At 45.0% G+C, this 15,181-nt stretch overlaps 1 protein-coding gene across 1 annotated transcript in view; it reads right to left on the reverse strand.

Annotated features, from left to right (window-relative positions):
• Nucleotides 1–3,849: 3,849 nt before the first annotated feature.
• OIT3 (oncoprotein induced transcript 3) overlaps nt 3,850–15,181 on the reverse strand; it is a gene marked incomplete at its 5' end in the record, with an annotated part of 45,894 nt that continues 34,562 nt past the window's right edge. The window contains 2 exons of the mRNA XM_083365062.1: nt 3,850–4,107; nt 7,164–7,263. Coding sequence (XP_083221188.1) covers nt 3,934–4,107; nt 7,164–7,263 — 274 coding nt within the window. The 3' untranslated portion in view covers nt 3,850–3,933. The remainder of the gene's footprint in view (nt 4,108–7,163; nt 7,264–15,181) is intronic.

A 15,181-nucleotide genomic window follows, 5' to 3' on the forward strand; every position in this document is an offset into this window, starting at 1 on the left:
TGTGTTTGATGCGATATGTTCAGGGGAGGAGAATTCAGATTCTGGCATCCATCCATGAGTGCCAATGCTTCGTTCTCATTATTATAGACTTTTTAGAATAAACAATGCCTGAATGTTCTTTGATCTGTCTCGTTAGTCAGAACCATGACACATACCTTAAGTGAATTTTGCCCCATTTTACGAACTTTCTTCCCACAGTTGTTAAGTAAAATCACTGTGGTTGTTAAGTTAATAACACAATTGTTAAGTGAACCTGGATTCTCCAGATTTTGCTTGTCAGAAGGTTGCAAAAGGTGATCACATGATTCCAGGAGACTGCAACCGTCATAAATATGAGTCATTTGCCAAGCATCTGAGTTTGATCATGTGACCATGGGGATGCTGCAACAGTCCTAAGTGTGAACAATGGTTAAAAGTCACTTTGTCCAGTGCTGGAACTTCAAATGGTCACTAAACAAAGTGTAAGTTGAGGACTACCTATACCAGGGGTCGGCAACCTGAAAAAGGAAAAGAGCCACTGGGAACCGGTTCCATCACACATAAAAAGAAGTGGGAGCCGCGTGCATGCATCCATGCACGCGCATGCGCAAAAAACATTTTGCGCATGCGCAAAATGGGTTTTTCTTGCGCATGCGTGGACACGCGCAGTTGCCTTTTTTTTATGTGTGATGGAACCGGTTCCCGGTTGCGCGACGGCGACGGCCCGTCTGCAAAGCTGCCGCTTTCGGCAGCCTGCAAACGGGCCGTGGCAGCTTTCGCAAGAAGCGGGGCCACTACCCATTCCGAGAGGTGCGTGCGCACCTCTCCGAATGACCATAGGTGCACGCGCACCTTCCCAAACCTCCCCAAATGTCGGCAGGTCTCCGTACCTCCACGCGAACGGGCAGTGGCCCCGCTTCTTGGGAAAGCTGCCGCGGCCCGTCTACAAAGCTGCCGAAAGCGGCAGCTTTGCAGACGGGCCACGGCAGCTTTCGCAAGAAGCGGGGCCACTACCCATTCCGAGAGGTGCGCGCGCACCTCTCCGAACGACCATAGGTGCGCGCGCACCTTCCCAAACCTCCCCAAACGTCGGCAGGTCTCCGTACCTCCACGCGAACGGGCAGTGGCCCCGCTTCTTGGGAAAGCTGCCGCGGCCCGTCTACAAAGCTGCCGAAAGTGGCAGCTTTGCAGACGGGCCGCGGCAGCTTTCGCAAGAAGCGGGGCCACTACCCATTCCGAGAGGTGTGCGCGCACCTCTCCGAACGACCATAGGTGCGCGCGCACCTTCCCAAACCTCCCCAAACGTCGGCAGGTCTCCGTACCTCCGCGCGAACGGGCAGCGGCCCCGCTTCTTGCGAAAGCTGCTGCGGCCCGGCAGCAAGAAGCGGGGCCGCTGCCCGTTTGCGCGGAGGTACGGAGACCTGTCGGCAGGTCTCCGGATGGCGGCGGCTTGGGAGAGGTGCGCGCGTACTCTCCAAACCGCCACCATCCCGTTTGCACAGCTGCCGTGTTCGTCAATGTTTGACGAACGCGGCAGGTCTCCGGATGGGATGGCAGCAGTTTGGTGAGTGCGCGCGCACTCTCCAAACTGCCGCCATCCCGTTTGCACAGCTGCCGTATTCGTCAATGTTTGACGAACGCGGCAGGTCTCCGGACGGGATGCACGCAACTCTCGGAACGGGTGGTGCCACTCTCCATTTGGAGAGGTGCACGCGCACCACTGCCAGTTCGAAGAGGTGCGCGCACACCAGGCGGCTGGGAGCCGCAGGAGACGGCTCAAAGAGCCTCATGTGGCTCCGGAGCCGCGGGTTGCCGACCTGTGACCTATACACAACAAGCACACACAACAGTATCATAGTATCCTGATGAAAAAAAACAAAACAAGAAGCTTTTTGAATCAAGAGGGGAAAGGAGAACATTTGATTGTAAACTACTCTCACCTCTGAGAATATTTTTTAAACCATATTTAGCAAGTTAAAACATGTCATTTTCAGTAGTGTAAATATTAATGTGGGTTTTTTTCCCCCCAAATAGTTTGGAAAAATCTACTTCGGATGGGTGGGAGAATTGCAGACAATATTAACTGATGCACAGTTTGTTAAATCAGCATGGGGAGCTATCATAAATCAAGTTGTTGGGGGGAAAAATTCCCGATAAAGGAAAAAAGGAAACAAAAAAGGGAGAGTGGTAATAGTAAGGTATGCAGCAGTTGCAGTACATTTTCAAAGTCTGTAACAGTGTGATGTATAAATTTTCTGGAAAAATGTGTATTTAAATGTCACTGTTTTCTCTTCAGGAAGTTGAATAATTCAGAGTTGTGCCTGTTGGTTTATATGATTGCACAGCCAGGTTTTACAGCCTGAATTTGAGCAGGCTGAAAACTTTATGAATGTGTGCAATTAATCTGGGAACAGGAAAGTTTTCTCTCCTTGTATGACCTGCAAATTATTATTCTTTTCCTTCCCATCTGCAAGATTTTCTTAGTTATCATGGAGAACATTCTCAACAACTGCAGAGCTGCTAAGAAAGCATTAGACTGGCTAGTGCTCTTTCCACATTCCCACAACGCTGTCTGCCCAATCATCACTAACATTTTTGCACCATCACTTTCCAAGAAGTGATCCTTTCCTCTTCCTGCAACTGGCCAATGGGAGTCCTTAATGGTGAGGGGTCCTTACTGCTCTCTGAGCTTGGTTGGTTTCTTCCAGACATTTCATTACCCAAACTGTGTAACATCATCAGTGCTAGTAAGGAGTGGAGTTTGCTATCAATTTATATTCTACTGGCTTACCTTGTCGGTGTTGGTGGGGGTGGTCTTAGATATTCTTTGGTTGGCCTGTTTACTGTTAGCTTCTTTGACAGTTCCTTGATTGGGGCATTGTTTACTTCACTTGCTAAGATTAAAATATAACTTGAGAGCAAGCCCCACTCCCTACCAGCACTGATGATGTTACTTACTTTAGGTAATAAACCATCTGCAAGAAAACAACCAAGCTCAGAGAGCACCAAGGACCCTTCATTTCAGCCATGAGCTACAAATATTCTCCTTTATTGGTTCCATATTAACTGGCACCCTCCCCCTTCTTTCTTATTCTCATGTTGCATTTGCTTTTCATGGGGTTTTTCTTTTCTTTTCGAAAGAAAGTGATCATTCTGCAGTGGCACAGAGAAAACATCTCTCAAAACAGCCTGAAAGTAGTGGAGGAATAGTGTAAATTATTGCAACGTGTTCATTTCAGGAGGGGAAGGAAACTCTTGGGAATTTGGGAAGCTGAGGAAGATTCCAAATAGGAACTGCCTATCCTAGGGAGCATATGCTAGGTTGGAGGATATGCAACAAATATGCCTTTGTTGTGTTTCCTTTAGATTAGTAGCCAATTATCTTCTGAAATTAATTGGTTGAGAAGGGAAAGACTGCCAGCAGCTTCAAAATATTGTGAGGGTGCAGAACGGCAGTGCCTATCTCAGATCAGTAGGGAAAGATCCTAGATCCATGAAACCATAATTAAGCCTATGAGCATGTAAACTTTCCAGAACACACAATGCACACACAATTAAGCATGACAATTTAATATGTTGATACATTACCACCTGTCCCAACTGTTATCCCAAGGTCAGCATTGCTTTACAGAAACTCAAAATTTTGACCGGTATGAAGACTTGTTTAGATGGATACAAAAAAGAGGCAAGGCTTCAATTGTACAGTGGTAGCTTCAACTTGACATTTCTTTGAGCCGTGGGATGGCCCTGCATTTTTGGCTGTGCTTTGAATAAATCATGTCTAATTGAAGAGGAGCCTGCTTTGACCCTGTAAAATCAAATTTCCCATGCAATGTCCCTGCCACATGCAACTGAGATGTAAGAGTGCATCTAATTTGAACTCAAGGGGGGGGGGCATATGCTTCTGAAAGAAATGGGCTGTACCCTTTCATCTGTGTATATATATTCATACATCTATTCCTGCACATCGATTTTAATTGGGCCACTTGTCAGGATATGGTGTGTGATGTGATGCCCTTCCTCTTGTGGTTTAGCTCTTCTGCGCATCCGTCTGTGACAACCCTGTGCACAGCGAGACCTCTCATCTGTTACTCCACATACAAGAATACGGCAATGTAGGAACACTTCCTAAATGGAAAAAAATGCATATTTATGTCTACATATATATAAAAGGTAAAGGTAAAGGTTCCCCTGTACATGCGTGCTAGTCGTTTCCGACTCTAGGGGCCGGTGCTCATCTCCGTTTCAAAGCCGTAGAGCCAGCGCTTGTCCAAGGACGTCTCCGTGGTCATGTGGCCGGCATGACTAGACGCCAAAGGCGCACGGAACGCTGTTACCTTCCCACCGTAATGGTCCCTATTTTTCTACTTGCATTTTTACATGCTTTCGAACTGCTAGGTTGGCAGAAGCTGGGACGAGTAACAGGCGCTCACTCTGTTACGCGGCACTCGGGATTCGATCCGCCAAACTGCCGACCTTCTGATCGACAAACTCAGTGTCTTAACCTTCCTATATGCATGCATGCATGCATGCATACATACATAATCTAGGGCAGACATGTCAAACACAAGGCCCGGGGGCCGGATCCGGCCCGCGAAGTGGTTTCATGTGGCCCGCGAAGCCATCCTGGAAACAGTGAGGGAACGGCCCCCGCTGCCTTGGCCCTGGCCCAGAGACCCTCCTTCTGCCAGAGACCCTCAGATCTGTCCCACTCCTGCCCAGGCCCCCATAGGCACCCTTGATGCGAACGAGGTAGAGCTGGCCACGCCCACCCAGTAGGCCATACGCACTCTAGCCACGCCCACCCAGTAGGCCACGCCCACCCTGGCCATACCCACCCAGCCCCTTGAGGGCAACCGCAATGCTGATGCGGCCCTCAATGAAATTGAGTTTGACACCCCTGATCTAGGGGAAGGAGAACCACTGGCTCAGAAAAAATGCTATTTCATATTGCTTTGCTTCTCAGACACAAAGAATATCTAAGCTTCTGACTATGGATTTTCATACCAGAAATTGAAAGAAGCAGACCACCCCCCACTGTCTGGAGATTGGCAGTCCAAGAGATAGAGACATGTATTCATTTTGCCTTAGCTGCAGTTCTTGGTACAATATTTTGAAACTTCTCTCATTCAGGAGGTGAAGACAGAAATCAAACAGTAGAAGTAATATTAGCCTGGTGGAATTTTATTTGCACTGAACCTTCAGCCATCCCATAATATGGAACAGACACTATGTCAGCCTACAGCTCGAATATCCAAAGAAAAGTTCAGGCTTACTTTCATCCAGCTACAGCCCTTACCTCAAACAGATACATTTGCAAAGGCAAATTAAATGGATCTGCCCAACACTAGATGTGAGCTTCAGAGAATGAGTCAGAGATCTTTAAAAGCAGCCAGATTTTATGTCATTTTAGATAACAGTAGTATTTTATTCCTGAGCAAAAACTTAAAAGGAATAATGGTATTATTATTATTTTTTTCGAGAACAACTGATGATACCTCTACACTGTAGAATAAAACCTGGTTTCCTTGTCATTCTTTCCTTGAAATTTTGAAATTGCTGGGCTGCCAGCAGTTTTGGTTGGATCCGAAACTCCTTGTTGAATGTTTGGGTTAGTGTCATTGAACGGGAAGTGTTGAATTGATTCTTAGGAAGAACCCACTTATATTTATTTATCTTGCAAAGACTGAATTGTTAAGAAGTGCTTGCACATGAGAAGTTCTCATTTCAGAACAGAGAGCTTTAATATCGCCCATTCGAAAATAATAATACAAAATTTCCAAGGGAACCAAGCTGTGAAATTATTCTATTTGGTGCAATGGGTAGTGTTTAGCACAGTGATGGCGAACCTTTTAGAGACTGAGTGCCCAATCCGCAACTCAAAACCCACTTATTTATCACAAAGTGCCAAGGCCGCATCAACGTTCTGGTGCCCTTGGGGGGGGGCAGAGAGGTGCCTCTGGCACGCAAAAACCAGGGTGCAAAAATGGGCCACCGTGCTGCAAGGTGCAAAAATGGCCGCTGCCGTGCCACGGGGTGCAGATACAAGGCGCTGCACCACACAAGAACGGGGCAGGGCTAGTGAGCATTATGCAGGCAATAGCCCTGCCCCATTTGCAGCACGTACATGCTCACATCCCCGTGCGTGCATGCACACACGTAAAATGCTTCCCCCTCCCTTTTCTTCCAGTCCACCAACCGACAATGGTTGGTGAGCTCTGCTCTGCCACCTCGACTCAAGCTTGCTAGTTGGCCGCTTCGCCTCCTTTGTGCTGGGTGGGGCTCCTGGTCCAGGTGGTGGTGGCAGCCTGATGGACCTGCTGCTGGCAGCGGTGGTGACGCACATGCCAAAAGAGAGGGCTTTGAGTGCCGCCTATGGCATGCGTGTCATAAGTTCGCCACCACTGGTTTAGCAACTACTACTAATAATACGTTGGAAGGGACCTTGGAGGTCATCTAGTCCAACCCCCTGCTCAGGCAGGAAACCTTATACCATTTCAGACAAGTGGCTGGCCAGTCTCTTCTTAAAAACTTCCAGTGTTGGAGCATTCACCACTTCTAGAGGCAGGTTGTTCCACTGGTTAATTGTTCTAACTGTCAGGAAGTTTCTCCTTAGTTCTAGGTTGCTTCTCTCCTTGACTGGTTTCCATCCGTTGCTTCTTGTCCTGCTTTCAGGTGCTTTGGAGAATAGCTTGGCTCCCTCTGCTTTGTGGCAGCCCCTGAGATATTGGAACACTGCTATCATGTCACCCCTCACCCTTCTCTTCATTAAACTACACATACCCAATTCCAGCAACCGTTCCCTATATATTTTAGCCTCCAGTCCCCCTAATCTAATCTCTGACAGTCCATTTCGTCTAAGATACAACTCAGCAGAAAGACAATATGGTAGGTTTGGGAATTAAAAGAAGAAAGCATCAGGCCTAGGCAAGACTTGAAAACATTTTGCCAACCTTTTACAATATTAATACTGGCTTTCTCCAATTTGGTTTTTGCCTCTAAGCCACTTTTTAATTAACTTAAACCCCCATTTACCAATAATATTCATTTTCATGTTCTCCTAGTCAAATCCATCCAAAGCGAGAGAAGACCTTGGTGGCATCTGGTTCTTATGCTAATCCATTTCAATAGACCTCTGAGTTTGTCAGCTCTTCTTAAATTTGGGGATTTGAATTTTTGCTCACCTTGTTGTCCTTGCCCACAAATTTGAACACTGGGACCTGAAAGTGTTTAGCCAGGTGATCCTTGGATGTATATTGCTTTATCGAATCATCTGAAACACAGCTGAGGAGAAGGGGAGAAAAGACAAATGTCAATGGCTTTCATAGAGTGATGGTCAAAAGAAAGAAGATATTTTAGTGCCTTCCAGAGAGGCTGGCAGACACACATATTGCTGTCTTAGTTCTACTGGTAGTCAGCCAAGACGGAAGATGAAAAAACAGAAGTGAAGTCTAATTGCATTCCAGAAATGTAAAAAATACCCATCGCAACAACAAAGAAAATGATTACAAGAATGCATTAGGCTTCCCTCACAGTCTGGATTTGCAGTTCTGCTAAGGACCAAAAGATTTACCAGCATCCTAAATCAAAGAAATCCTTAACCAACCTTTGATTTCTTCAACAAAGATAAGAGCTAATGGAGAAAATATTGTAGGAAAATTTTTCTTCTTTTCTTAGGTTCCCAAAAACATGGGATTAATGACAACAAAGTCAAATAATTTTTCCTGACAATTTTTAACCTGAACTTTTCTGTTAATTTTTGTACATTTCTTTAAAGTAGATTGCAAATCCTTGAGTCGGAGAAAGTGGTTTTTAGACACAGGTTGGAAGTGGACCTTCTGAATGTATAGAGGATGCATTCAACATTCTGTATTTAATTATTTTGTTATTGGCAAATAACCAACTGTATTCACCAAGTGAAAAACATCAAAATGGCTGCCACACTCCTGGGATCAAAGCCCTCCCCTCTTTGAATGTACACTATGATGCATTCCAAAAAAGAGCAAGACATCAATCAGAGAGATGTGGCTGCTATCTTCATTTCCTGCCAGACACTCCTGCAAATAACTAAGATACTTATCTGAGAGGAAAAAATGGGCAACAGAATGCATTATCCCCAAGTCATTTTATTCCATTATGCTTATAAGTTTTCAGGATTTCTGAGTCCAAAAGATGAATTAATCAAATGATTACAGACATCTTTTTTTTTGGGGGGGGGTTGTTTTGTCAATGTGCCTTCTGAGCCTTAATGGAGAATCAAAACCACTGCATTAATATAAAGAAAGTAGGCTGAGAAAAGCGAAATGAATTTCCTTGAAAAATGAGATGTCATTCTAAGGACACAAAAATACTGAGAATGAGTCTTGTTATTATTCCTCAGTGTCTAGCTTCTTGTGGGACTGTGTCTGTGTCTTTAAAGAAAAAGTATCTTCTTTGGCGGTGAATGATAACACGAGGGAATGCTTACCAGCCATCTAATCTCCAGAATGCAAACTTTGAACATTATAAAACTTGCTACCCCGAACAAAAAGCAAAGGAAAAGTACCAGACGTGGACAGCAATGTCCTAAATAGAAATAACCTTTGCCTCTTGGAATCTGACCAAAATTGCTCATTAATTGCATTTATCCTGAGTGAGAAGAGATTATCAGACAGAACTTGAATTTTCAGCATGTGTGGACTGTCGTTCCTTGTATTATTGCTAGATGGGGGGGGGAAGAATCATTTTGTAAGCATACCAAGAAAAAGTTCAACATTTTTTTCCTGTGGTATGTACGCAAGACAGGCTTCAAAGAATAAAATAGTCCATATAAGGAAATATTGTTATCTTTGCTGGTTAAAACCTATGCTAGAATAAATCAACTGAGAGATAGAGAGACAGAGGCAGAGAGACAGAGAAAGATACAGAGAGACAGACAGAGACAGACAGAAAGACAGAGAGAGAGAGAGAGAGAGAGAGAGAGAGCTGGAAAGAGAGACAGAGAAGAAAATACTCTGTACTTAGGTCTCTGTGAGACCTTTTAAAAAAATCAATGGCACCTGGAATATGGATTATGATGCTTACCAAGTCATCTTCTACAAAGAAAGGTGAATGGCAGAAAATTCCCTGCTAAATGGCAGGAATGGAGTGGAGTGGAGTGGAGTGGACTGGAGTGGAGTGGAAGGGAAGGGAAGGGAAGGGAACAGAACAGAACAGAACAGAACAGAACAACAGAGTTGGAAGGGACCTTAGAGGTCTTCTAGTTCAATCTCCTGCTCAGGCAGGAAACCCTATATCATTTCAGACAAAACTTCCAGTGTTAGAGCATTCACAACTTCTGGAGGCAAGTTGTTCCACTGATTAATTGTTCTAACTGCCAAGAAATTTCTTCTTCGTTCTAGGTTGCTTCTCTCTTTGGTTAGTTTCCATCCATTGCTTCTTGTCCAGACTTCAGGTGCTTTGGAGAATAGTTTGACTCCCTCTTCTTTGTGGCAGCCTCCCCAATAGTGGAACACTGCTATCATGTCACCCCCTCGTCCTTCTCTTCATTAAACAAGACATACCCAGTTCCAGCAAGCAGTTCTTCAGGAGCTGCTTTGGATTATGAGGTACACCTAGTTTTACTCCAGGGAGTAGTTCTTCCAAGGCCGTTCTTGGAGGGTAGGGAGTAAATGAGGAGAAATTCAAAAATTCAAGAAGGTTGCTGTTCAAATTCAAAGCCCAGCCTATTTTTGGGATGTGTATTATAGATAAAAGGGGTGGAGCTTTGATCATACAGTCACAGCTGTTTCTTGATTTGTTTTTACCCCTACAACAGATGCTCCTTAATACTTTTTTGCCTTTGTGAAGTTTTCTCAATTTCTCTAATGTTCAATCAACATGTGTCTTTGTGATTAACAGCAAAACTACTCCAAAGAACAATGGAAGGAATGGTAAGGAATCCAAACAGATGTGGTTCAACACTCAAGACTAGGACTGAGTTACTTTAACATACATTTCCATTGTGCTGTAATTTTAGCATTTTTATTTATTTTTTTATTTTAATCCCATTTATATCCCGCCCTTCTCCGAAGACTCAGGGCGGCTTACAATTTAAGCACAAACCAATGTGCTTAGCAATAGCCTTCATTCTATGTATATGCCTGCTTATTATTAGGGCTTTTGGCCCCCGCCAAGCGGCATTATTACAAAGTCAGCTTATTGCCCCCAACAATCTGGGTCCTCATTTTACCTACCTCGGAAGGATGGAAGGCTGAGTCAACCTTGATCCTGGTGGGATGCGAACCTGCACTAATTGCAGGCAGCTGGTGTTACTTAAGGAGGCATTAGCCCACTGCTCCACCAAGGCATGACAATAATAGGAATGTCAGCATACCAATTTAGTAAATTTCCACCTGTCATTTTGTCAGTGAGATTTAATGAACTTCATAAAACATTTATGAAGGAACTTGACATTGTTATTCACAAATGAAAATGTTAGGGATAATACGTCTAAAATTGTTTCATAAATAACAGATACAAAGATGATCCCTAGGGAAACTTATAAATCTATGAAGTGCATCAGAAAACAACAGTACCAACATAAACATAGAATGAAGGCTACTGCTAAGTTTGTAAGCCGCCCTGAGTCTTCGGAGAAGGGCGGGATATAAATGGAATTTAAAAAAAAATTAAGAGACTGGATAAACACCAGATGCTAGATAAGACCTTCTTTGAAGGCATGATCACTCTACATTGATTTAAAAGGATATTTTATTTTGTTATTTTTAAAAAAATAGAACCATGTGATAGATATTCAGGACAAGAATGTCATTAACTGCGTATTCTGAAAAAAAACTTTGTATTTTAGGAACTGTATTTGCTATAGGGTGGAATATAGCCCATTCAGGTTTATGGCATTAGAAATTGGCTAATATTTATAGTGCTACAAGACTTTTAGAGGTTTGTGTTGTACAGCAAAACCCACCTATCCCATTGTGTTTAAAATGTCATCTCTTCCTCTTAGTATTGAAATACCCAAGTCCAGGGGTAGGCAACCTTGGCTCTTTTATAACTCGTGGACTTCAACTCCCAGAATTCCTGAGCCCTGGCTCAGGAATTCTGGGAGTTGAAGTCCACGAGTTATAAAAGAGCCAAGGTTGCCTACCCCTGGCCTAGTCTATCAAGAGATATGTCCTTAAAGTAGGTAAACTGGCTTTTAAAAAAACAGTTGGGAAATCTTTTTTTTATTGTGCCTCATCTGGATTTCTTTCTTCATCAAAAGCCTTCTTCTTTTCCACAGTAGATGTTCACATGTGTCATAGGCAAGGAGACACTACTTCCTATGATTAAGAATGCAGGGCTTATGCAAGTAGAACTGGCTCTATGGCATTCCTGTGCAAGGCCCTCCTTTAGCACCAAAGTGGTTTCTAAAAGAATTTCAACAGCAGAGAAAAGAATTATTGTGTGGAATCTGAGTTGGCTCCCATCTACAGAGTAAGTGTACTCCTAGTTTCCAAGCTAGGTGTCAGCTGCCACCTCACATGCCTGCACTTTACTATTACTCAGTGACAGTCTGCCAAGGATTCTATGGGGGTTGGGGTTGGATGGGAGGAGGAGATTTCAAGGGAAGCAAAAAAATTCACTGTATCTCCTTGAGACGTAGCTTCAAGAGGGCTGAGAACGGAACACAGCTGCATGCAGTCACTTGAAGTGACTGTTTCAAGAACATGTTTGAATTTGATTGGAGGGGCAGCAGCAATGGTTAGGATGCTGAGCTTGTCGATCAGAAGGTCGGCAGTTTGGTGGGTCGAATCCCGAGTGCTGCATAACAGAGTGAGCGCCTGTTACTCATCCCAGCTTCTGCCAACCTAGCAGTTCGAAAGCACGTAAAAATGCAAGTAGAAAAATAAGGACCACTACGGTGGGAAGGTAACAGCGTTCCGTGCACCTTTGGCGTCTAGTCATGCTGGCCACATGACCACGGAGACGTCCTCGGACAAGCGCTGGCTCTTCGGCTTTGAAATGGAGATGAGCACCGGCCCCTAGAGTCGAAAACGACTAGCACGCATGTGCGGGGGAACCTTTACCTTTTTTAAGGGAAGGAAAAGTTTTCTAAAAGACTTCTAGTAACCTATATCTTTCTCAACAAATAGAGTCATTTTACTTAGAGGTTCAAGCTGAGGCAGATCTAACACTGGGTTTCAAAGGAGGAGTCATTAACCACACTTCTTTTTCAACAAGCTTTGTGGTTTGTTTGGGCTGTCCCCAAACTTCAGCCTTTATGCGGTATATGTTAGGTTAGGATAATAATTTCCAGCCCATCAATCATAAGTGTGGTTTAGCATAATGAGCAAATGCTTTCTTACCCTTCCATCTGCTTAGAGGATTCATATTTTAAGAGACCCCAACTGTTCATTTAATCTTTCATTTCTCTAAAGGAACACTATACCCTTAGAATTGCCTAAACATTATAGATAACTTGCAATGATGAAAGTCTCAAGACTGCCATTTCCTGTTGCTGTTGCCTTGGGGTTTTTTTATTTGCACTTGCCGTCATTTTATTATTTGTGAATGTTGATGTTCAGCAGGGCATACAAATGCTCGGAATCTGAATTCTGAGCATCCAGAAACATGGAACAAACCAGTGAGAATGATAAAGAAATCAAGAATTATTGTACAGTTCCTTGAGCCAGGCGGTGATTAGTTTTAATATTTTGAATATTTGGTGGCCTGTTAACTAGTCCAGGAACAATTCATTTGAAAGCAGTCAGAGATACTGTGAATTTGTTGCTGTTTTTACACAATCCTTCCCTAATCTGTTTGAGTCCATATATAACTTGAGGCTAAATCATAAATGTAACCATCGGTTGGGGAAGTTCTATTCACCTCCAGCTGAACACAAGTATTTACATGGTAGCTTATTAGGGCTCCCAGTTGTACTGAGATTGTACTTCTTCCAATCAATTCTGATCTTTCACAATCTCTTTGGTCATGACAAGGAAGATTAGGGGGCATATGGCCATTTCATGCAGATATAAGGTGAGACCAATGTACTTCTTCTCATGTTATGGGATGTCCTTTTAAGTTCTGCTACAGGGGTCTTCAAACTTGGCAACTTTAAGACTTGTGGACTTCCAGAATTCACACACGTGCACACACATTCATACACACATATACAGTATAAAGGTGGGATAAAATATAATATTAAAATAACAATAACAAAGTCAAAAAAGTCTAGCTAGTGAATATTATAATACCTGGAGAGGAGCAAAATAGAAAGAAAAGAAGGGGAGATTATAATATGATTTGAGATTTCTATTTGACTTGCAAATAGAAGTTGAATTACTGTGGCAAAAGAAAACAAAGATAGTACTAATAGTAATAGGCTCCTTGGGTGCAATCCCAAAACAACTGGAGGACCACTTGAACACCATCAGCATTGACAAAAATCACCAGCAGTCAATTGCAAAAGATAGCCCTACTTGGAATACCTTATATCCTGCAATGATACCTTTAATCCCAACAACAACATCTGCCTGCCCTTGGGAAGGACTAACTAGATAGATAAAAATGCCAAATCCAGTCTAAACATCTGGCTGACTGTGCAACCAAGAATAATTTAAAAATGGATAGAAACCAAGAGTGGATGCTTACCTATGAACATTGTAAATACAATTCTCATACAAAAAAATGAATTATTTGCAAAGGCAAAAGGACTGGGCTGTCTTTGAGGCCTAGAATAGCTATAAAAGATAATCCTGCTAATTAATGTTAAATATGCTCTAGTGATGCGTGAACAGCTGGGCTACATAAAAAGGGCAAATGTCTTTAATTATGGCCACCTAATTATGGTCACCATTATCATCAGAAAGGAAATTTTCTCTGCTGAACAGTATTGTAATTTTAATTGTAAATGAGAGCCAATTTGGTCTAGTGGTTAAGGCAACCAGGCTAGAAAGTGGAAGACTAGGTATTCAAGTCCCGACTTAGCCATGAAAAGCAGCTGGTTGACTTAGGGCAGGGGTCGGCAACCTAAAAAAGAAAAAGAGCCACTGGGAACCGGTTCCATCACAAATTAAAAAAAGAGGGAGCCGCGTGCGTGTGTCCATGCACGCGCATGCGCAAAAAGGTTTTTTGTGCATGCGCGGACGCACGCGGCTGCCATTTTTAAAAAAATGAGATGGAACCGGTTCCCGGTTGCCCGATGGCGACGGCCCATCTGCAAAGCTGCCGCTTTCGGCAGCTTTGCAGACGGGCCGTGGCAGCTTCCGCAAAGAGCGGCGCCCCTGCCCATTCCGAGAGGTGCGCGCGCACCTCTCCGAACGAACGGAGGTGCGCGCGTACCTCCGCGCGAATGGGCAGCGGTGCCGCTCTTTCAGGAAGCCCGCCGCGGCCCGTCTGTGAAGCTGCCGAAAGCGGCAGCTTAGCAAACGGGCCGCGGCAGCTTCCGCAAAGAGCGGCGCCCCTGCCCATTCCGAGAGGTGCGCGCGCACCTCTCCGAACGACCGGAGTTGCGCGCGCACCTCCCCAAACCTTTGGGGAGGTGCGCGCGTACCTCCGTGCGAAGGGGCAGCAGCGCCGCTCTTTCAGGAAGCTGCCGAAAGCGAAGGGTCAGCGGCGCCGCTCTTTCAGGAAGCTGCCAAAAGCGGCAGCTTCCTGAAAGAGCGGCACCGCTGCCCGTTCGCGCGGAGGTACGCGCGCACCTCCCCAAAGGTTTGGGGAGGTGCGCGCGCAACTCCGGTCGTTCGGAGAGGTGCGCGCGCACCTCTCGGAATGGGCAGGGGCGCCGCTCTTTGCGGAAGCTGCCGCGGCCCGTCTGCTAAGCTGCCGCTTTCGGCAGCTTCACAGACGGGCCGCGGCGGGCTTCCTGAAAGAGCGGCACCGCTGCCCATTCGCGCGGAGGTACGCGCGCACCTCTCCAAACGTTTGGGGAGGTGCGCGCGCACCTCCGCCCATTCGGGGAGGTGCGCGTGCACCTCTCCAAACGGGCGGTGCCACTCTCCATTTGGAGAGGTGCGCGCGCACCACTGCCCGTTGGAAGAGGTGCGCGCGCACCGGGCGGCTGGGAGCCGCAAGAGACGGCTCAAAGAGCCGCATGCGGCTCCAGAGCCGCAGGTTGCCGACCTGTGACTTAGGGCTACTCACTTCTAGCTTGACCCACTTCACAGGACTGTTGTTGTGGGGTAAATAGGAGGGGGATGTATTTGCTGCCTTAAGTTATTTGTAAAAATGATAAAGTGGG

Source organism: Vipera ursinii (assembly GCF_947247035.1).
Source record: "Vipera ursinii genome assembly, chromosome: 5".
NCBI classification, from domain to species: domain Eukaryota; kingdom Metazoa; phylum Chordata; class Lepidosauria; order Squamata; family Viperidae; genus Vipera; species Vipera ursinii.